The sequence below is a fragment of the Balaenoptera acutorostrata genome, chromosome 2, assembly GCF_949987535.1.
Source record: "Balaenoptera acutorostrata chromosome 2, mBalAcu1.1, whole genome shotgun sequence".
Lineage (NCBI taxonomy): Eukaryota > Metazoa > Chordata > Mammalia > Artiodactyla > Balaenopteridae > Balaenoptera > Balaenoptera acutorostrata.
In genome coordinates, this window is record NC_080065.1 from 176,365,435 (window position 1) to 176,386,038 (window position 20,604).

Consider the following 20,604-nt stretch of genomic DNA (forward strand, 5'->3'; position numbering starts at 1 on the left):
CCCCGCCCCCGGAGTGCCCCGCCCCAAGATGGGCCGCGGTGCGCACTCCTGGCCCCGCCTCTTTCTGGGAACTTGCGCGCGCAGTGGGGCGGGGACAGCCGTTAAGGGGCGGTTGGGCTGTCTAGGGGCTGCGCGCGCAGCCGGCACCGCCGGGAGGAGCCTGTGGTCTCTGAGCGCGCGTGTGCGCATGTGTGAAATTCCAGGGCCCAAGGTCAGTAGGGGAATCCTGAGAACCCTCCGTTCATTCCTTACGTTTCCGTTCATCTGCTCTGCCCGGAGAAGTCTTTCCAATAAAAAATGCTGACCTTTGCTGTCCCTTGATTACTACCTATTGCCCTCAGTGAAAAAGTTTATGCAGTTACCACCTTGAATCAGAGTTACCTGCGCTCCAAAACCAGAAGCTCCTTGAAAGCATGGGGGCCTGGCCCTTAAGACTTGGGCCCATACCCCTTAGTAATAATAGTAGTAATAACAATAATGAATTAATAGTGACAACAGTAATAGTAATTGGCACACAAGGAGCCACAGACTGGGAGAAAATATTTAACAACTCGTATCCAGTATCTACAAAGACCTCTTGCAACTCAGTAAGACAGAAAAAACCCAGTTAAAAAATGGGCAAAGGGCTTCCCTGGTGGCGCAGTGGTTGAGAATCTGCCTGCCAATGCAGGGGACACGGGTTCGAGCCCTGGTCTGGGAAGATCCCACATGCCGCGGAGCAACTGGGCCCGTGAGCCACAACTACTGAGCCTGCGCGTCTGGAGCCTGTGCTCCGCAACAAGAGAGGCCGCGATAGTGAGAGGCCCGCGCACCGCGATGAAGAGTGGCCCCTGCTCGCCGCAACTAGAGAAAGCCCTCGCACAGAAACGAGGACCCAACACAGCCATAAATTAATTAATTAATTATTTAAAAATTCAATGTTGTAATTCTTAAATTTCTAATTAAAAAAAAAAATGGGCAAAGGATTTGAAACGGTTGGGCAAAGGCCCTGAGGTCTGAGCAAGTTCAGTGCCTTTGAGGAGTAGCCAGGCCTGGTGGGGCGAGCAGGGCTTGGAGGAAGCAGTGGGTGAAGGATGAAGGGTTGGGACTTGGTCCCAACTGACTAGGAAGCAGGTGGAGCTCCTCGTTGGGACACCTGTCACCGTGTTCATGAAAGGGAGACAGTGGGAATCTGCTCACATTGCTCAGTCCTTCTGTGCAGGGCTCTGTCCCTGGCCACCCAGTAGAGCACACACCTTTACACCTACGTTCTGGAGAACTGGGTTTCAATCTGGGCTCCTACCAATGGGGGTGATCATTAAACTGCCACTCACTCTCAAAACCCATCTTGGTCTAGTAGCAAGGCGATAAAATCTAAAACATGAGACTATTATAAGGGTTTTAGGGATAAACATTTGGAACACATTAAGAGTTTAATAAACAGTGGCTAACAGTATCTTGTGGCAAAGCTACAAGTTAAACGAGATGCATCTTCCTGCAGCATCAGATTTGAAGATTTGAGTATTATCTACTGGGAAAAATCTCAGACTTGCTTTTAAGCATGCATACACAAACACACGGCACCAAACCAAAACAAAGGCAACACAGAAGATGCAGGATGATTTTTATGGTGCATGGTCTGTGTAACATTTGAAAACATGCAAATTGAAACCATGTCTTGTTAAAGTGACAGACGTAAGTAGCAACAGTTTAAAAGCACATGAGAATGATAAATACCAAATTCAGGAGGCGGCAACCTTAGTGGGCTGGGGTCAAAAGAAACTAGGACAAGCTCATAGGGTCTTCAAACCATTAGTCGCACAGATCTAAAAAGTGAAAGATCCAAAGCAAATATAATCTATGTTCAGATTCAAATGAACTAGGGGTGGATTCTTGGGTGTTTGCTGTATTATGCTTATATTATATATGCTTCACCGTCATCAGCCTTTACTTTTTACATGGCTTCTACCCCTCCCTCCGTTTCTTTATCTGTTCATCCTGTCTCTCATGCCTCCCCAGGTCCCTCCCCACCCCCACCCCACGTCAGCTCCTGAAGGCAGGGACCTGAGCCAGCTTTGCCCACTGCTGGGTCTTCAGCTCATGAACACTGATGGCACTTGAGATGCACGTTTCAAACTATTACATTTAGAACAGATAGACAACAAGGTCCTAATGTATAGCACAGGAAGCTATATTGAATATCCTGTGATAAACCACAGTGGAAAAGAATATTAAAAAAGAATGTCTGTATGTGTATAACTGGGTCACTTTGCTGTACAGCAGACATTGGCACAGCAGTGCAAATCAACCATACCTCAATTAAAAAAAACCTAAAAAAAAAGGTGTACATTTATTGAATGAAGGAATATTTTTCTGTATTCCTGGATTATTTAATTTGAAATAAATAAACACAAGATTTGAGTGAGGAGCCCTTGGAAGATTGGTGCCCCCAGGCCCTGGGACCAGCAAAACCCATGGCCTCAGCTGACTGCCAACTGCCCTGGGTATGAAAGTGGCCTCATGGTTACATAAAAAATTGTCTGTGTTTCCAAAAGCGTGCTGCCCCTGAAGATCTGGGCTGAGCGACGTGGTGATTAGGATTGGCTTTAAAATATTCCCATAGAAACAGTGTGAGATCCTGCTCACTGTTCAGTGTGAGTGGTGGGTTCCTGGAGCTTTATGCTACTCATTCATCTCTATTCTGGGCTCATTTGAAATCCTTGAGTTTTTTTTTTTTAAGAGTAGTTTTTTAGGGGGAGGAGAAAGGGATGAATGTGTGGAGCACAGAGGACTTTCAGAGCAGTGAAAATACTCTCTATGATACCATAATAATGAATGAATACACGTCATCATACGTTTGTCCAAACCTACATACAACACAGGGAATCAACTGTAATGTAAACTATGGACTTTGGGTCATTATGATGTGTCAAGGCAGGGGGTTTATAGGCAATCTCTTTACCTTCCACTCAATTTTGCTATGAACCTAAAACTGCTCTTAAAAAAACAAAAAGGGCAGCTTTAAAGGCTTAGCTTGCTATACGCCCCACCCCACCAATGCTGGCTCCCAGTTGGTGGGAATGCTGGCTCCTGGGGCCCTGACACCCACCTTGGCCTCCCCTTCCCCTATGCCCCTTCCACAGGGGTAGGGGGTTCTGTTCCTTTCACCTAGAAGAGACCTGGCACCAGGAGGTAAATCAGTAAACGCCTGATGGAGCTAGTCTTCCTTGCCGGGATCTGGCTCAGGCTGGCCAGGAGTTCCTGAGGATCCAAGAGCTCCAACCCACCACGCCTCACACCCGGGGCTCCAGCACCCCTCCACCCCTAAGGAAAGGCACCAGATGAGGGCAAGTGCCCACTTTATTAGCCAGCAGCTGGTCTGCAGGGCTCCCCAAGGCCCACCCTCACAGGTGGACAACAGAATGAACCTGTTAGCCGCTCCCCTGTCCCTGGGACCCTGGGGCCAGTGGGGAAGAGGAGATACCAGGGGCAGGGGGACTGGCCTCACAGAGGCCTCGTAAATACAAGGGGGTCACTGGCAGCAATGCAAAGGGCAGCAGGGTCTTGGGGAAGGCAGCCTATCCAGGGCGGTTCGTGTCATGCAGCCTCCTGTGTCGACGGGGGCCCCTGTTCGGCGTCTAGGCGGCACAGGGGACTGTCGTACACCATCTGCAGGTTCACCTTGTGGCCCACCAGCTCCCGGATATTGTTGATGCCATATTTGATCATTGTCGGGCTTGGGAGGGGGGACATGACATGGTTTAACACAAGGTCAGGTCACGCTCTCTTCTGATCAGAACCTCTCTTACCACCTTCCTTAAGTAAAAGCCCAAGTCCTCCCTGGGGCTCAAAAGGCCCTGCTCAATCTGTCCTGTCACCTCCTCACCCTCATCTCCTCCCACTCTCCACCTTCACTCACTCATTCCCTCCAACCACACTGGCCTCCTTAGCGTTCTCCAAACACAGCAGGCCCGCTCCAGCCTCAGGGCCTTTGCACTGGCTATTCCCTCTGCCTGGAACGCCATTCCCCAGATATCCTCAGGGCTTACCAATTCACCCACCTTCAGTCTTTGCTCAGATGCCACCTCCTCTGAGAGGCCTTCCCTGACATCTCCTTAGCCTTCCCTGCTGTGCTTTCTCTGTAACACTGCTTTTGGACATACTTTAAGCTTTACTTGTTGAGTTATTTATCTCACTAATTATCATCCTCTTTGTTCCACTAGCACCCCTGGCTTCATGGAAGTAGAGATGTGTATGTCATAATCACAGCACGGGACTCAGTACACAGCAGGTGCTCACTAAGGGTTTCTCAAATGAATGAACGAATGGATGGGGTTGAAAGTCTGCAGGCCCCCACGCCTGGCAAGCCACCTGAGTAAGGCAGCCAACACCCTAAGTGGTCTGGGTACTCACCGCTCAAGGGAGAGGCCCCAGGCAATGACTGACACGTTCTCGGGGAGCCCCATGGGCAGCAGCATCTCAGGGCGGAAGATCCCGGAGTTTCCAACCTCCACCCACTTCTTCAGGCCTGTGAAGGCAGGAGACGGATAGGGCGGCTTGTGTGGGTGATACTGGGCCTGGCAGTTAGCTCGGGAGGTGGGGTGTGGGCTTGGCAGTGACGGGGACCTCGGCTGAGCCGTGGGCAGCCTGAGACCTCCCTCCCTGTCCCAGTACGAGGTTCCACCCTGACCTTGGTGGTAGCTGAACACTTCCATGCTGGGCTCAGTGTAGGGGTTGTAGGTCGGCTTGAAACGCAGCTGGGTGATACCTGGGTGGGGAGGCAGCCAAACAGAGCGGTGGGGCGGGGGGGCAAAGGGGGAGGGTCAGGCTGACGACCAAGGCATCCTCCTGCTTGCCCACCCCAGCCCGCCTGCTCACCCAGCTTGGTGAAGAATTCCCGCAGGACGCCCATGAGGTGGCCTAGCGTGAGGCCGTGGTCAGCCACGACGCCCTCGATCTGGTGGAACTCGGCCAGGTGTGTGGCATCCAGGGTCTCATTCCGGAACACACGGTCAATGGAGAAGTATTTGGCCGCTGTGAAGGGCTTCTGGAGGTGAGAGGCAGGCCAGGCCCGGGCATGGGTGAGAAGGTCAGGATGACAGCCCTGCCCCCTCCAACGCTGCCCAAGCCCCGCCACACCTTCTGGGCCAGGCGGTAGAGGGCGCGGGCGCTGGCCGACGTGGTGTGGGTGCGCAGTAGGTTTTTCCGAGCCTCGTCCAGTTTCCAGTTGTACTTGTACCTTCAGAGGGACATACAGGAAGTCCATGATGCAGCTCTCGGCCCCCAACCTCTTTCCCCCGACACCCCTGGGTGTCCTGCCCAGGACCCAAAGTCCTGGGTCCTGCCTTACCCCTGTGAGCCATAGCCGCCCTGAGAGTGGGTCCGCTTGACGCGATGGACGTAGTCCATTGGGAGCTGCTGGGCCTGGGCTGGATCTGGGCAGGACAGAGCAACATCTGGTCAGTCAAGGAGCATTTCTCAAATAGCCACCGCACTGAAAACAGATAGTGACACAGGCAGCTCCCTCCCCCACCCTCCACAGCTGCCAGAGGGTACCTGGGAACACCTGAGTCAGTCACAACTCTCCTCTGCCCAGAACCTTCCGTGGTCCCATTTCCTTTTTTTTTTTAGGCCATGCTGCACAGCTTACAGGACTTAGTTCCCCAACCAGGGATTGAACCTGCGCCCTAGGCAGTGAAAGCGCAGAGTCCTAACCACTGGACTGCCAGGGAATTCTCTCCTCCCACTCCTAACTGATCACTTCCTCCAGCCACAGGGTTTCCCTGCTGATCTGTAAGCACACCAGGCATCTGCCAGCCTCAGGGCCTTTGCACTGGCCATTCCCTTTGCCTAGAACTTTCCTTCCCCAGGTACAGCTCCCTCCCTGACCTCCTTCCATCTTTGCTTAAGCAGCCTTCATTTTATTTTATTATTATTATTTTAAAAATATTTTATTTATCTTATTTATTTGGTTGCATCGGGTCTTGGTTGCAGCAGGCATGCTCCTTAGTTGCGGCAGATGTGCTCCTTAGCTGTGGCTCGCCAGCTCCTTAGTTGCAGCATGCGAACTCTTAGTTGCGGCATGCACATGGGATCTAGTTCCCTCACCAGGGACCGAACCCAGGCCCGCTGCATTGGGAGCATGGAGACTTTTTTTTTTTAAATTAATTTATTTTTGGCTGCGTTGTGTCTTCATTGCTGTGCATGGGCTTTCTCTAGCTGCGGCGAACGGGGGCTACTCTTCGTTGCGGTGCGCGGGCTTCTCATTGCGGTGGCTTCTCTTGCTGCGGAGCACGGGCTCTGGGCATGCAGGCTTCAGTAGTTGTGGCTCGTGGGCTCTAGAGCGCAGGCTTAGTAGTTGTGGCACACGGGCTTAGTAGCTCCGCGGCATGTGGGATCTTCCTGCACCAGGGCTCGAACCCGCGTTCCCTGCATGGGCAGGCGGATTCTTAACCACTGCACCACCAGGGAAGCCCGCAGCCTTTATTTTAAATTGACAGTGTGTTCCCCGCCACAACATAACGTCAATTCCCCCATCGCATTTACTGCCATCTTGCATCGCCGTGTTTACAGCTTACTCAGAATTAAATGCATATCTCGCCCAACCAGGATATGTGGGTCTCATCAGGGCAAGGATTTGTGTCTCATTCATGGCTGTGACCCAGGTGTTTCACAGAGACTTTGGCACACAGCAGCTCAGTCATTGGCGCAGACTCTATGCTGCACGAATGTGCAACTTCTTATGATTCCCTTCCAGAGACACAATTTTAGTGTACCTGAAAAGCCTGACATCAAATCCCAGCTCCACTGCCTATAAGCTGTGACCCTGGGCAAGTGATGTCCCCTCTCTGAGACCTAGTTTCCTCATTTGTGAAACAGGGCTAACAGTCTACTTCCTATAGTTGGTGGAAAGATTAGGACAATGACAGCTCAGTAAGTTTTACATACATTTTTCTCTTTTTCTTTTTTTGGCCACACTACATGGCATGTGGAACTTCCCTGAAAAGGGATCAAACCTGCGCCCCCCCTGCAGCGGAAGCGGAGAGTCCTAACCACTGGACCACCAGGGAAAGCCCACGGCTCAGCAAGTTTTGGATGCTGAAATGATGACAATGGCGCTGTTGCTCCTGGCCAGGTAACAGACACCCAACAGCCTCATCTGCCCTGCTGGTGGGGGAAACAACAACCATTTTGGAAAGTCATTCAATTTCAGAGAGTACTCATAAGGACTGTGGAAGAAAGAAAGAACTGGGAAGCAATGTTGAAGACTAGCAGTGAGGAGCTTTTAGAACTTGGGGGGACAAGGGCATGTCAGGGTGGCCTCTCTGAGGTGACATGTGAGCAGAGGCTTCACGCCAGAGCCTGCCATGAAGACCTGGGAGAAGACCGTTCTCGGCAGAAGCCACAGCACGGGCAAAGGCCCTGAGGTGGGCAGGAGGGGAGGTGGAAGAAGATCACAGAAGTTGATGATAGCGGCTCACACAGGTTTGTCGGCCACACTGAGGAGGATGGAGTTTATCCTGTAAAATGGTACGCCACCCCTAAAGGCTCTGCCCAGGCCTGGCACCTCTGATGGCGCGGCGGGGCCCACCCACCTCGCAGGAAGAAGGTGTCATGCTGGTCCCGTGCTGGGTGCTGCTGGGGCTGGAAGAGTGCGTCAAAGTTCCAGAAGGAGCTCTCAATGTAATTGTCGGTCGGCATCTCGGTGAACCTGGTGGGAGACACAGCCTGACTGCCCTGCCTGTGCCCAGCAGCTGGGCTGGCCCCACCCCCGGCCCCGTGCTTACCCCATCTCCAGGAAGATCTGCCGGAACTGGGTGCGGACCTTGAGCAGGGGGTGCAGGTGGCCGCTGTCAGGGAGGACGCCATGGGCCGAGAAATTGTAGGGCTTGAAGGGCCGGTCCCGCCAGGAGCCACTATGGGGGGATGCAGGGTACATGGGTCTGGTGGGGGCTGCCTACCACACCCCCACCGGCCCCCAACTCTGGGGCTACCCCCTACCTGGAGATCATCTCTGGGCTCAGCTCTGTTTCCTGCTTGGAGATGCTGGTGCTAAAGGCACTGCCTTTGCTCACCCAGTAGGTCTTCAGGGTCCTGAGGCCAGAGGACAACGCTGTTACCTCCTCCAAGCGGTTTCCCTTGACCTCCCATCTGATGCTGACCCCAAAGTCACCCACCAAGTCACTCTGCTGTATTTTCTTCCTGACACTTACCATCTCCGGAATCCTCTTAGCTGGCCCCAACCTACATCCCTATGTTCATGCAGTTACTCATTCAACAAACATTTACTGAGAACCTACTGTGTACCAGGGCCTATTCAAGGCACTAAGCATATAGCTGGAAGTGATAATAACAGGTCAAGTTTAGAGAGTTTATTCCATACTAGGCTCTGTTCCATAAAATCACCCCATAATCCTGTGTGAAAAGGAACCATTTTACACCTGTGTAAAAAGAAGCCTGGAAAGATCAGGTGACTTGGTCAAGGTCACACAGCTAGCATATGGCAGGGCTGGGACTTGAATCAGGCAGCCCCGCTCCAGTCTACCTTTTTTTTTTTTTTTTTTTTTGGCCACGCCATGCACATGGGATCTTAGTTCCCCAACCAGGGATCGAACCCAGGCCTCCTGCGGTGGAAGCTCAGAGTCCTAACCACTGGACCACCAGGGAATTCCCAGTTTGCGTTCTTATAACTGCTAGGCCACTGCTACGTCTGCTCAAAGGAGTCGTCAGCTCTGTGAGGGCAGAGCCCCCAGCAGGTCCCAGCAGTCATAAACTTTCAGACAGTGCTTAGGACTGTAAAGGAAGCAAACAGGGCACAAGGGATGGAGACCAGGAGTGAGGAACTTTTATGGAATTCGAAGGGAGGAAAGGGTGTCAGGGTGGCCTCTCTTAAGGGGACACGTGAGCAGAGGTTTGATGTCAGAACGTGCTTTGAAGAAGAGCAGGAAGATCTTCCCCGGCAGAAGGCACAGCAGAGGCAAAGGCCCTGACGTGGCACGAGCCTGGCGTGTGTGCTCGACAACCACAGTGTGAAGGGAGGCTGGGAGGAGACTGATGGCACCCAGGCCCAGTGTGGGCAGAATGGCTCCCCTTCTGCTCCAGGGCCATGCAGGTGACACAGGTGTGAGCCTGGGGGGTGGCACCCACTCACACTTCAGTCAGCAGCTTCCTCTTCCTGAGCTCGCTCCTCTCCTTCTCTCCCAGCTTCTCGGCCCGTCCACCCTGGACCAGCTGGAGCCGCCGCTGCACCTCATCTTCCACGCTATCCACCTGCCACAGCGATGGGTGTGAGGGGCTGTGAGGGCAGGGGGCCCCCCTGTCCGACCACCCGTCCAACCACCGCCCGGCAGGGACTCACCACTCTGAACACCCGGGGCCCGTCAGCAGCACTCTTGTCCACTCGGATCCACTTGTTGGACATGGCCTTGCTGAAGCCCACCTTGCCACTGGGCAGTCGCTGTGGGAGCAAGGCTGCAGTGAGGGGGGCACAAGGGTCGCCCTCATCCCAACACCTCCCTAGGCCCTGCCCACTCAGACTCCTACCATGAGCTCGCTCTGGGGCAGGCCCTCTGGGGGGACGCTGCGAAACACCCGGGCCTCATGGCTGCCCTCCCGGGCAATCTCCTCGCCCTCAGCGGTAAGCTCCCAGCGCTTGGTGGAGCGCAGCTCAGCCTCGATTATCTGTAGGAAAACAGGGGGACATGGGCAGGGACAGCGTTCAGATCCAGGCACCCCCTTGCCGCAGCACTGGGGATGCGGGTCAAAGAACAGCCTGTGATGCCGGCTTTGCCTCTCAGCTGTACCACTTCCCAGCAGAGTGATCTCGCCTCGTTGAGCCTCAGTAGATCTTTTGTGACACGGGAAAAATGACAAAAATGATTCGCACCTCCCAGGGTCAGGTAAAGTACTGAGGGTATTACCTGCCTGGCAAAGAACAAATCCTATCACTTTTGAACCTGGGAAAGATTTTTTTAAAGTCTCAGGTGAAATGATTTATTTCCACACTTACATGCATCTCAGTGTAGCCAGATGTCACAGAAGAACCCAGGCTGTTCACATTACACACAGGAACCCTAGGCTCCCCTTTCATTCTAATTCCTAGCTCTGCTCCTCTCTTGCCGTGCGACCTTGGGAAAGTTGCTTAACGTCCCTGAGCCAATTTTCTTATCCATGAGAGAAGAGTGTGGTGGGCTCTACCTCAGAGAGTTGTTTTGAGTAACTAGGAAGGATGCAGAGCGCTTAGTATGCAGCAAACGCTGCATAAATATAACTACTACTACATTAATATCATCGTCATCATCCTTACAATGAACCACATTGAACTGCCACTACTTAACCCTCAGTAGCCTACACAAATGTCACTTTCACATCAATCAAGGTACTGTCATACCATACACCATAGTTTCAATCCCTTTCTGCACTGACGACCTCAGGCTTCAAATCCAGGTTTGCCTGTTCCTTCTAGTGTCACTGATCAAGATTCTGACCAGTGCTTAGAAGTTGTCACATCTGCAATGTGGGGATAATGACAGCGCCGTCTACTGAAGGTCACATCAAAGATTGGATGAGGAATAAATCTGAGGCCAGAGCAGGGCACGTCATGTAAGTTTGATGTTTTCAGCTATGTGTTTTGAGTCCTAGCCTCATGGATCCAGCCTGCTGGGTGACCCACGGGTCTGTCAGCACCCTCCCCCTCGGGCTCCATCACCCTTCCCTTGTCCAAGCCAGAAGGCTGGGCTTCATCCGAGCTACCCCTACCTTTCCGTGAACCTTATTTCATTCCTTCACCTGAATCCCTTCTCCATTCCAGCTGCCTCCCTACAGCCAGGGACCATATCCTGTAGTTTGGGGATGCACCAGCCTCTGCCATTGTCCCCTTGCCTCCAGTCCTGCCCGCACCAATCCTTGCCAAGAGTGAGGTAGGCAGTACGCACATCTCATTGGCTCTAGCTCCTGCCATGGCCCCCCCCAGTACCCCTGTGAGATAAAGACCTACAAGGCCTCGCAAAATCTGGCTCTGCTGGGCCTCTCTCACCACTTGTGCCACCCCCCTACCCCACTGATCCTTAAAGTGCCATGGCTTTTCTACTCAATGCAGAAACCCGACTCAGCTGTCATCTCCTTTGGGATGCTCTCCCTGATCCTCAAGGCTGGGTCTGCTATCACCTCTGAGTTCCCCGTGCTTCCTCCATCACTCCGGTCACTTGAGTATATCCATTATACCGCAGCCTGCGTGAAGGCAGCGACTGCGTCTTTCTCGTCCACCATTCTCCTCTCCACCCCCTCAACAATGATCATGCCTCAATGGACGTTTACTGCATGAGGAACATCCGTACGCCGGGGCCCTCACTCGTTCCTGACTCCCCGCCTGCGCACCCTGGGCGGGACACATACAATTACTCCTAACCAGGACTGAGATAATGTGGCCTGGAGGCAGACCCCTCCTGGCAAGGGAACCGCAGGTGCAAAAGCGAGGAGGCCCGGCATCACCGGCCCAGCTCACCTCACCCAGCGCCTGCAGGCTCTTCACGGCGCCCACCACGGTCTGGTGCTCTACGCCCAGCTCGGCCGCCAGTTCTGCGCTGTCCAGGCCGCCATCGGCCGCCTCCAGCCGCTGAAGCAGCACCTCTGCCACCGGACCATCTGCCATGACTGCTCCCAGAGCGCTCAGCGTGTGCCTGCCGGCGCTCACAACAACCGGAACCGGAACCGGAATCTGCGCCGGGGGGAGTGCAACGTCATCTTGAGTGTGGCAGACTATGTTGCAGGGGTCGGGGTGCCGCCATCTTGAGCGTGTCACTTGAACTTGAGAGGGGGTTAGGCACCCAGTACTGGCTGGACTGGTGGTTTCTGGTTGACCAGAGAAGTCAAATTAATGCCATCAAAGACAGACTCACAGCATTGTTTTAAGCTTCACCCAGCCCCACCAGCATGGGCTGTGTGACCTTGGACTTCCGCCTCTCTGGGACTCAGACCAGTCCTCCCTTAGGGATTCTTTCTTACCCCACAGGAGGGCTGTAGGTGGTGGACTCCAGACATAGTCATCCTGCTGATGTCAACTACTTTTATTTTTTTATTATCATTTTTAAAATTATTTATTTATTTATTTGGTTGCACTGGGTCTTAAGTTGCAGCTCTCCAGCTCCTTGGTTGCAGCACATGGGCTCCTTAGTTGTGGCTCCAGGGCTCCTTAGTTGCGGCATGCATGTGGGATCTAGTTCCCTGGCCAGGGATCGAACTCAGGCCCCCTGCATTGGGAGCACGGAGTCCTAACCACTGCACCACCAGGGAAGTCCCTGATGTCAACTACTTTTAAATTTTCAAAGGGAGTCTGGATAGGGACCAACCCTATTTATACAGGGGAGAAGGACTCAATAATAGTTATATTCAAGGTTGCAGCTAACCTGTATGGACGTTCTCCCCTGTGCCCAGCCCAGTGCTAAGTGCTTCAGGTGTCTTACTTCATTTTCCCCAAAACTGTATGATGTAGATACTGATATAATCTACATTCCACAGATGTGAAAACTGAGGCTTGGAGGGTGGTATGCCTTGCCCAAGGTTCTGCAAGGAGCTGGTGGAGAGTGTCAGAAATTATAAACACTCCAGAGCCTGACCCCTCCTCCCCATACCCCCGCTCTGAGAAGACCAATGTCAGGGAAATAATTTGTAGTATAGATCAGTGCTGTCCTATAGAAATATAATTCAAGATACTGGGAATTCCCTGGTGGTCCAGTGGTTAGGACTCCACTATTCCACTGCAGGGGGCACGGGTTTGATCCCTGGTCAGCATGCCGCAGCTTGGCCAAGACAAAACAAAACAAGAAATATATTTTGAGATAGAAATGTAATTGTACACATTTTAGTAGCAACGTTAAAAACAAAAGGGGTGAAATTAATTTGAAGAATTTATAGAACCTAAAATGTCCACATTATCATTTCAACACTTAATATAAAACTACTAGTGAAATATTTTACATTAGTTTTTCACACTAAGCCTTCAAATTCTGATGTGTATTTTCCACTTACAGCTTAGTTCAGAGCAGCTACATTTCAAAAGCCAATAATCACATGTGGCCAGTGGAGACTACATGAGACAGCACAAGTAGATTCTAATCCCAGACCTGCCATTTTTGTCCCTCAGCCAGATCACTTAATCTTTCTGTGCCTCAGTTTCCTCGCTTGGATGGAAATGATATGAGCCCAGGTTACTATGAGAATTAAGTGAAATAGTACCCACACACGTATGCAATACTTGCTGGTACTGAGTGTGGACTCTGTGTTAGGTGCTGTTCTAAGCACCTACTCATTTAGCCATCACAACTGTTATTTGAGCCTGGTAAATGTGGTTACTAATATCCCCCAATGCTGGACCTACAGTGAGGTCCTAATAAAAATTCAGAATGCATCCCTCAAAGTCTCTTCTTAACTTCAAAGCACTTTCCCCATTTTTTTTTTTAATTTTATAGCTACTTTATTTATTTATTTATTTATTTATTTATTTTTTGGCTGTGTTGGGTCTTCGGTTCGTGCGAGGGCTTTCTCTAGTTACGGCAAGTGGGGGTCGCTCTTCATCGCGGTGCGCGGGCCTTTCACTATCGCGGCCCCTCCCGTTGCGGGGCACAGGCTCCAGACGCGCAGGCTCAGTAGTTGTGGCTCACGGGCCCAGCTGCTCCGTGGCATGTGGGATCTTCCCAGACCAGGGCTCGAACCCGTGTCCCCTGCATTAGCAGGCAGATTCTCAACCACTGCGCCACCAGGGAAGCCCCACTTTCCCCATTTTTGCTTATTTAATTCCAGCAAGAGTCCTTCTTTCCTTGCTTCTGTCACACGCCAAGTAGGTTTTAAGCCTGTTCTGTGCCCGGTGCTGCAGGAGACACTGTGGGGTGGGGTGGGGAATGGTGAGGTGAACAAGACAGGCACAGTGTCTACCCTCTGGCAGGAAGCACCTAGCCCATGTGTCCCTGACACATGGCAGAAGGGAGGGAAGGCGGGGGGAAGGTCAGTGGAAGGCCTAGAGTGGTCATCCCAGACTTGGGGGGTCCTCGTGGGGGAGAACCAGGTTGGGCAATACTGGATACTGTCTTGGGGAAGGGGCAGAACCCCAACTTCTCCAAGACTCCTCATTCCTCTCTTTTCTGAGTCCCCACCACTAGAGGGGAAGCACCCCCTCCCCACCCTTTTGCCAGGTTCCCCCCCTTCAGCAGTTTACTTCCACTTCCCAGGTCCAGAGCCAATTTGCTCAGAGTTTGGGAAAGCCCCAGCTCTCCTTCCTCCTTCCTGCAGCCTAGGGGCAGGGAGCTGGTGTGTCACTTTCAGTCATGTGCCTCTGGCTTCAGAAGAAGGCTCTAGTCTCAGGGGTCCTGGCCACCTCCCTTAGACCTTATCGTCCCCACCATCTGTCCCATTTTTTCCCTCCCCAACGGAACCCCCTGCCCTCTCATCTTTAGCCGTTTAATTGCAAAAGCAGGCCGTTTGTGGGAGACCACAAGGCAGTGACCCCTTTCATTTACCGGCTGAGGAGGGGATGGGGGGTAAAGGACAGGCTGCAATAAGGCGAACAACCATAGGAGACCCAGCCTATAGTCACAACTTCGAGCCGTTCAGGGCTTCCTTCCCTCTGTCCCAGACATCCCTAAAAGCTTTGAAAGCATTTCTGCCGGCCAGCAGCTGGCCGGGGTCGCTCCTCTTGGCCTTTCAGGAGCTCCTGTGCCTTCAAAGAGGCTAAATGCCTTGCCCCAGCTCACACAGCAGCAGTCCGACAGGCTGCCAGGGAACTAGGGGCCGTACGGAGGAGAGAGCCGGCACTCCCCCCGCAGACCCGCACGGCTCTGGCGCTAGGGTGAAGCGAAGCCCCAGGGCTCGATGCCCTCTGCCCCATCCTGGCGGGGCGAGGGGCGGGGGTTAAGAGAGAGAGAGAGAGAAAGAGATGGAGAGAGAGAGGGTCGGAGTGGTGGGGTTCCCCAAATTCAGGGTAGAAAAGGCTAGGAAAACCTTGCCTACCCATCCCTGTAGAGGGGATAAGCGGAGTCGATGCTGGAGCAGGGCCCTAGTTTTCAGTGGCGGCACCTGCGCTCGCGCGGATTGTTTAAACGCCTAGATCTCTAGCGCTGCTAGCGGGCGAGGGCGGGGTTGGGCCGAGGTCTGGTCACATGACCTGGCCTGAGGTGCTCGAGGCCCCCACTCCACCGGTGGGCGTCCCCCAAAACGCGTGGTCGACCTTCATTGGCCAGTGGTGCAGCCAATAGAAATCGGCCATCTGGGAACCCAGCGTTCCGAGGCACAGTATAACTTGCTGAGCCCAGAAGGGTCCAATGGAAAGGCAGAGCTGTGGCCACAGACCAATGATAAGATGGGGGAGGAGGGCCAAGAGACCGGACCAGGTTGGGTTGAGAGGCGGCCGGATATAAAATCGCACGGCTGGCGGCGCCGTCCGTCCCTACTGCAGAGCTACTGCTGGAAGAGCGACTTAAAGGGCCCGCGCGCGCCGCCGCCCCCTCGGCCCGCCATGCTGCTATCCGTGCTGGTGCTGCTCGGCCTTCTTGGCCTGGCCGCCGCTGAACCCGTCATTTACTTCAAGGAGCAGTTTCTGGACGGAGGTAACGGCTAGTCCCGCCTCGAGGCCGTCCTAACGACGCGGCTGGCCCCGCAGCCCATATCTGCGTGTCGCCTGTAATTACTGCTCAGAGGACCAACATAGTGGCCTTCAGGGACGAGAGCCGCAGGCGATCTTTCCTTCTGCGTCCCTGGGGAGCGGGGAGGGCGCGGCGGCCTTCCGCGGCGGGACTTAGGGTTCGCCCGAGGATCTTTTAAGCCACCAGAGATGTCAAACTAGAGGTTGGGGTGGGGACAGTCGGGGGGAGGGGGAATCTCCTTCCTTAACCCCCAGCAGTTTGTAGCTCCTGGTAGATGTTTGGTGGGGGGTGATCAGCACCGCTACGCTGACCTGCCCCTTTGGTCCTCTAGACGGGTGGACCGAGCGCTGGATCGAATCCAAACACAAACCGGATTTTGGTAAATTCGTTCTCAGTTCCGGCAAGTTCTATGGTGACCAGGAGAAAGATAAAGGTAAGAGCCTAGGGGTGGGTGCTCAGATCCAGGAGGACTTCCTGGAGGAAGCCCTAGTTACCACACAGTTTGGGTATCCCTAGAAGTAGAACAGGTGGAGGAAGGGAGAGTCGTCTGTATTTCCCATCCTAAGGGTCTCCTGGGGTTTTTGCTGAGCCGTGATCTGACTACCGTTCCTTGCTAGGGCTGCAGACAAGCCAGGATGCCCGGTTTTACGCACTGTCTGCCAGATTCGAGCCCTTCAGCAATAAGGGTCATACACTGGTGGTGCAGTTCACCGTGAAACACGAACAGAACATCGACTGTGGGGGCGGCTACGTGAAGCTATTTCCAGATGGTCTGGACCAGACAGACATGCATGGAGACTCTGAATACAACATCATGTTTGGTGAGTGGGCCCCACCCTGATACTGACCTCTGATTAGTTAGAGGGAGTTTGACACTCCATGAGTTTTTTATAGCCCATGAAAAGTCGTCTTAAGATCATAGAAAACACTTAAATGTTTAGACATTTCTTTGGAGGGGAAGCTGAGAGAATAGTTACAGTTAGTAGCAACTTTCCGCATTGTTATCGTTGATTTAAGACCGCTAATTCGAGCTCTTTTATAAGGTAGGCATTTCCTAATTCTGCAAGTAAAGATACTGAGTTCTAGAACACTGATTTTTTTTTTTTTTAAATCCCCAACCACAGTCCCTTAGAGATATCTGAATTTTGTCTTTTCACCTTGACAGACCTGAGTTTAAGAACCAAGTTTTCTTTTTGTAAATGGGTGGGGAGGGGTTCATAATGATGGACAGTCTCTAGCTCTGACCGGATCTGCTTCTCATCAAGGCCCGGACATCTGTGGCCCTGGCACCAAGAAGGTTCATGTCATCTTCAACTACAAGGGCAAGAACGTGCTAATCAACAAGGATATCCGTTGCAAGGTGTGCTCTGGGGGTGGTGACAAATGGCTGTCAGGGAAGGCTCAGAGGCCAGCCTGGTGGGCGGGGCACTGATCTCCCACTCTCTTCAGGACGATGAATTCACACACCTGTACACGCTGATTGTGCGGCCTGATAATACCTATGAGGTAAAGATTGACAACAGCCAGGTGGAGTCAGGCTCCTTGGAGGACGATTGGGATTTCTTGCCTCCCAAGAAGATAAAGGATCCTGATGCTGTAAAGCCTGAAGACTGGGACGAGCGAGCCAAGGTTGATGACCCTACAGACTCCAAGCCTGAGGTTGGTTCTTGGGCAGGGGCTCCCCACCATGGAGGGTGTGGAGGACAGCTGGGCCAACTCTGACCTCCTAATGTACCTTCAGGACTGGGACAAGCCTGAGCACATTCCTGACCCCGATGCTAAGAAGCCCGAGGACTGGGATGAAGAGATGGACGGAGAGTGGGAACCACCAGTGATTCAGAACCCAGAGTACAAGGTGAGCCTGGGGCTCTGAGCAGGGCGGTGCACAGTGGGGAACGCACTGATCTCCACTCACCCACCAGTGCACTTCTTCTGCAGGGTGAGTGGAAGCCCCGGCAGATTGACAACCCAGATTACAAGGGCATTTGGATCCACCCAGAGATCGACAACCCTGAGTATTCCCCTGATAGCAACATCTACGCCTATGAAAACTTTGCTGTACTGGGCTTGGATCTATGGCAGGTGAGACACGGAGGGAAGAGAAGGATCCCAGGACCTCAGGTGCTCAGGGTCAACCCAGGAGGAAAGGGACAAAGGAGTTCTGACTCCAAAATGGTGCTTTTTTTTTTTTTTTAAAGAAATTCCTGGTTTGTCTTTATGGCATTCTTACAGCACCCACTTTGAAGTTGTACTTACTAACTTCTTGGTACTTTTTCAAGTATCTACGGGAACCAACTCATTTAATTGCCCCCAACAACCTGGAAGGTGGTTAGATAATCCCATTAGAAAATTAGGTTCACAGGGACTGAATTTTTGTCTGTTTTGTTCACCGACGTACCTTCTGCACCTAGAATGGTGCCTGGCACGTCGTAGGTACTAGAGAAATATTTAAAGAAGGGAGTGAGACCCCTTTTTACAGGTGAAGAAACTGAGGTGCAGAGAGGTGAAGTCACCAGACCGAGGTCATGTAGGCAGGAAATGGCAGAGCTGGGGTTTGAACCCAGGCAGCCTGTTTTTTAACTGCAACATTAAACTGTACCGTTGTGTAGTGGTTATGGGAATATGGGCAGGAGACCTTTTCGAGGCCAAGGCCAACAGGTTATATCCCCTCCGACCACCCTTCCGACCACCCGTCTACTCCCCGGCCCCATACAGGTCAAGTCTGGTACCATCTTTGACAACTTCCTCATCACCAACGACGAAGCATATGCTGAGGAGTTTGGCAACGAGACGTGGGGTGTTACGAAGGTGGGACCAGGGTCCAGTCTTGGGCTTGGGGGTGGGCAGGGCTGTCAAGGGAGTCCGGGCCCTGAGGTGTGTGGTTTGCACACAGGCAGCAGAAAAACAAATGAAGGACAAGCAAGACGAAGAGCAGAGACTAAAGGAGGAGGAGGAGGAGAAGAAGCGCAAGGAAGAGGAGGAGGCAGACAAGGAAGATGAGGAGGACAAGGAGGAGGATGAGGAGGATGAGGATGAGAAAGAGGAAGAGGAGGAGGAAGACACTGCCACCGGCCAGGCCAAGGATGAGCTGTAGGGGCCACGCCACCGCCTCCAGGGCTGGACTGAGGCCTGAGTGCTCCTGCCGCAGAGCCGGCCGCGCCAAATAATGTCTCTATGAGACTGGAGAACTTTCATTTTTTTCCAGGCGGGTTCCAATTTGGGGTGGATTTTGTTTTTGTTCTCCCCCTCCCTTTTTTTTTTTTTTTTAAGGTTTTTTTTTTTTTTTTTTTTTTTAACTGGTGTTTTGCCTCTGATTCTCTTTCAGCCCTTACCCCTGGCCTTCCATCTTTCTTGATTTGACATCTTTGCTTTCTGCTGTCCCCTTATCTCCCCAGATCCCTTAGTTCCCCTCCAACTTGGGGACTCGGGGTGGGGTGTGGCATGGAGGAGAAGCCCCAGGCCCAAGATTTCATCTGCTCTCCTTCCTGGATCCCACAGGGGGGTAGGAGAAGAGGGTGGCATCACCAGCCTTCCAGCACTGAGAAAGTATGGGGCTCCTAAGGCCTGAGCTCTGACCTCCCTCTCTCCTTTCTCCCCTGCCCCCAGGACTGGGCCAGTTCCGAGTGGGGCAGCGGGTTCTAGCTCGGCTCATACTGAGAATGTAAGAACTACAAATGCAATTTCTATTAAATTAAGTTTTGTGTCTTCCTCCTGTGTTTCCTTTCGGGGTAGGTGACTCTTAAGTGGGGCTCATTTTGCAGCCACTACAAGTGTTGGTTGAATGTCCCCATAAGGTTACAGGGGCCCTTGTTTATCCCCAGAACCCCAAACAGGTGGGAAAGAGTATTCTAAGTGCCATTATAAATACTCCACTTATTAACTCATTGAGTCGTTGCATCAAACTGGTGAGTTTCGGTTCTAGTACCAGTTGTGTTTGATGAGGAGACTGAGATTTAGTAAGAGGTGGGGTTTGAACCCATGCCTTAGCCACCAACTTATACCAACCGTTTTACACTGCACCGCATATGTACGTCTTACCTGTTAAGGAGCAAGACTACACAGCTATTGGACAGTTTTAAACACATTTTCTTAATATTAGCCAGTGTCAAAAGCTATTAATTCTCTTTATAGTCAAGGAAGTAGGTTCAGAAATGGTATCTAGCTTGTCCAGTGGTCTTCAGTGGCCAAGTCAGGATTTGAACCTCCTGAAGGGAAAGAGGGGGCACCAAGGGATGGTGCAAAAGTGGCAGAGGAGAGTGTGGACCCCTAGGGTTGGCCTAGGCCCACCTCTGTTGGGGTCCTCAAGGCTGCCACTTATGTCTAGTGGGTGGTTGGGAACTGATGTCCCTTGTTGCCAGAGGTAAGAATCCCTCAGCCAAGTCTGGCCTATTCTTGTGGAAGCTTCTTAGCTCAGGGCATGCAGTGAAGGAAGAAGCAGCAGGACCTGGTAACAGTTGGGTAATGAGTGAGGTGTTGCAGGCGACTGCCTGGTATCCTGCTTAGATGGGAATGTTGAGAAGAGCAGGTTAGGAGGCAGGTAATGGTCAGTTCAGGATTGGGGGAGAGAGTCCACCCACTAATTGGAAGATAAGACCATCACCTCCATCCTGTCTGCCAAAGCACCCTCTTCAGCTTTGGCCAACCAACTCTTCGATTCCTTGTTCCTTGGATAGGCCTCCTTTGAGCTTCCTGTGTCCTGTGTCCTAACGCCACCCTTCTGGGAAGCCTCCAGGATTGGCATATCCAGGGAAAGTTTAAGGAGATAATTTTGTATTCAGTGTAGGGAAGCCTTGAAAGTTACATCTTCCTTAAAAACTTTGGGGTCAGACTGGGGGTAGCTGGGTGAACAAAGTGATCAGGGAAGGAGCCAGCAGAGAGGTGGGGAGACCCAGGACCTAGAACTGTTAGATTCATTCCAAAAATCCAGCTTGTCCCTCAGGAATGGATGGGGCCACAAAATGGCCTCGTGTCCGCAGTTCCTTGGCCAAACGTG

The 20,604-nt window shown here is 52.5% G+C and overlaps 2 protein-coding genes across 2 annotated transcripts; one reads left to right on the forward strand and one right to left on the reverse strand.

Annotated features, from left to right (window-relative positions):
* Positions 1-1,591: 1,591 nt before the first annotated feature.
* On the reverse strand, positions 1,592-11,671 carry FARSA (phenylalanyl-tRNA synthetase subunit alpha). The gene is made up of 13 exons (XM_007171958.2): positions 11,483-11,671; positions 9,523-9,660; positions 9,338-9,436; positions 9,131-9,249; positions 7,981-8,073; positions 7,767-7,895; positions 7,575-7,690; positions 5,330-5,414; positions 5,119-5,218; positions 4,858-5,026; positions 4,670-4,747; positions 4,393-4,507; positions 1,592-3,715 (listed from the first exon to the last, which is right to left on the reverse strand). Exons 1-13 carry the CDS (start codon positions 11,627-11,629, stop codon positions 3,577-3,579), a joined length of 1,527 nt encoding a protein of 508 aa, XP_007172020.1. The 5' UTR covers positions 11,630-11,671; the 3' UTR covers positions 1,592-3,576.
* Positions 11,672-15,401: 3,730 nt separating this feature from the next.
* Positions 15,402-19,319, forward strand: CALR (calreticulin). Its single transcript, XM_007171962.3, has 9 exons — positions 15,402-15,575; positions 15,943-16,044; positions 16,229-16,432; positions 16,877-16,971; positions 17,061-17,270; positions 17,353-17,466; positions 17,550-17,693; positions 18,327-18,419; positions 18,505-19,319. Exons 1-9 carry the CDS (start codon positions 15,485-15,487, stop codon positions 18,703-18,705), a joined length of 1,254 nt encoding a protein of 417 aa, XP_007172024.2. The 5' UTR covers positions 15,402-15,484; the 3' UTR covers positions 18,706-19,319.
* Positions 19,320-20,604: the final 1,285 nt, after the last annotated feature.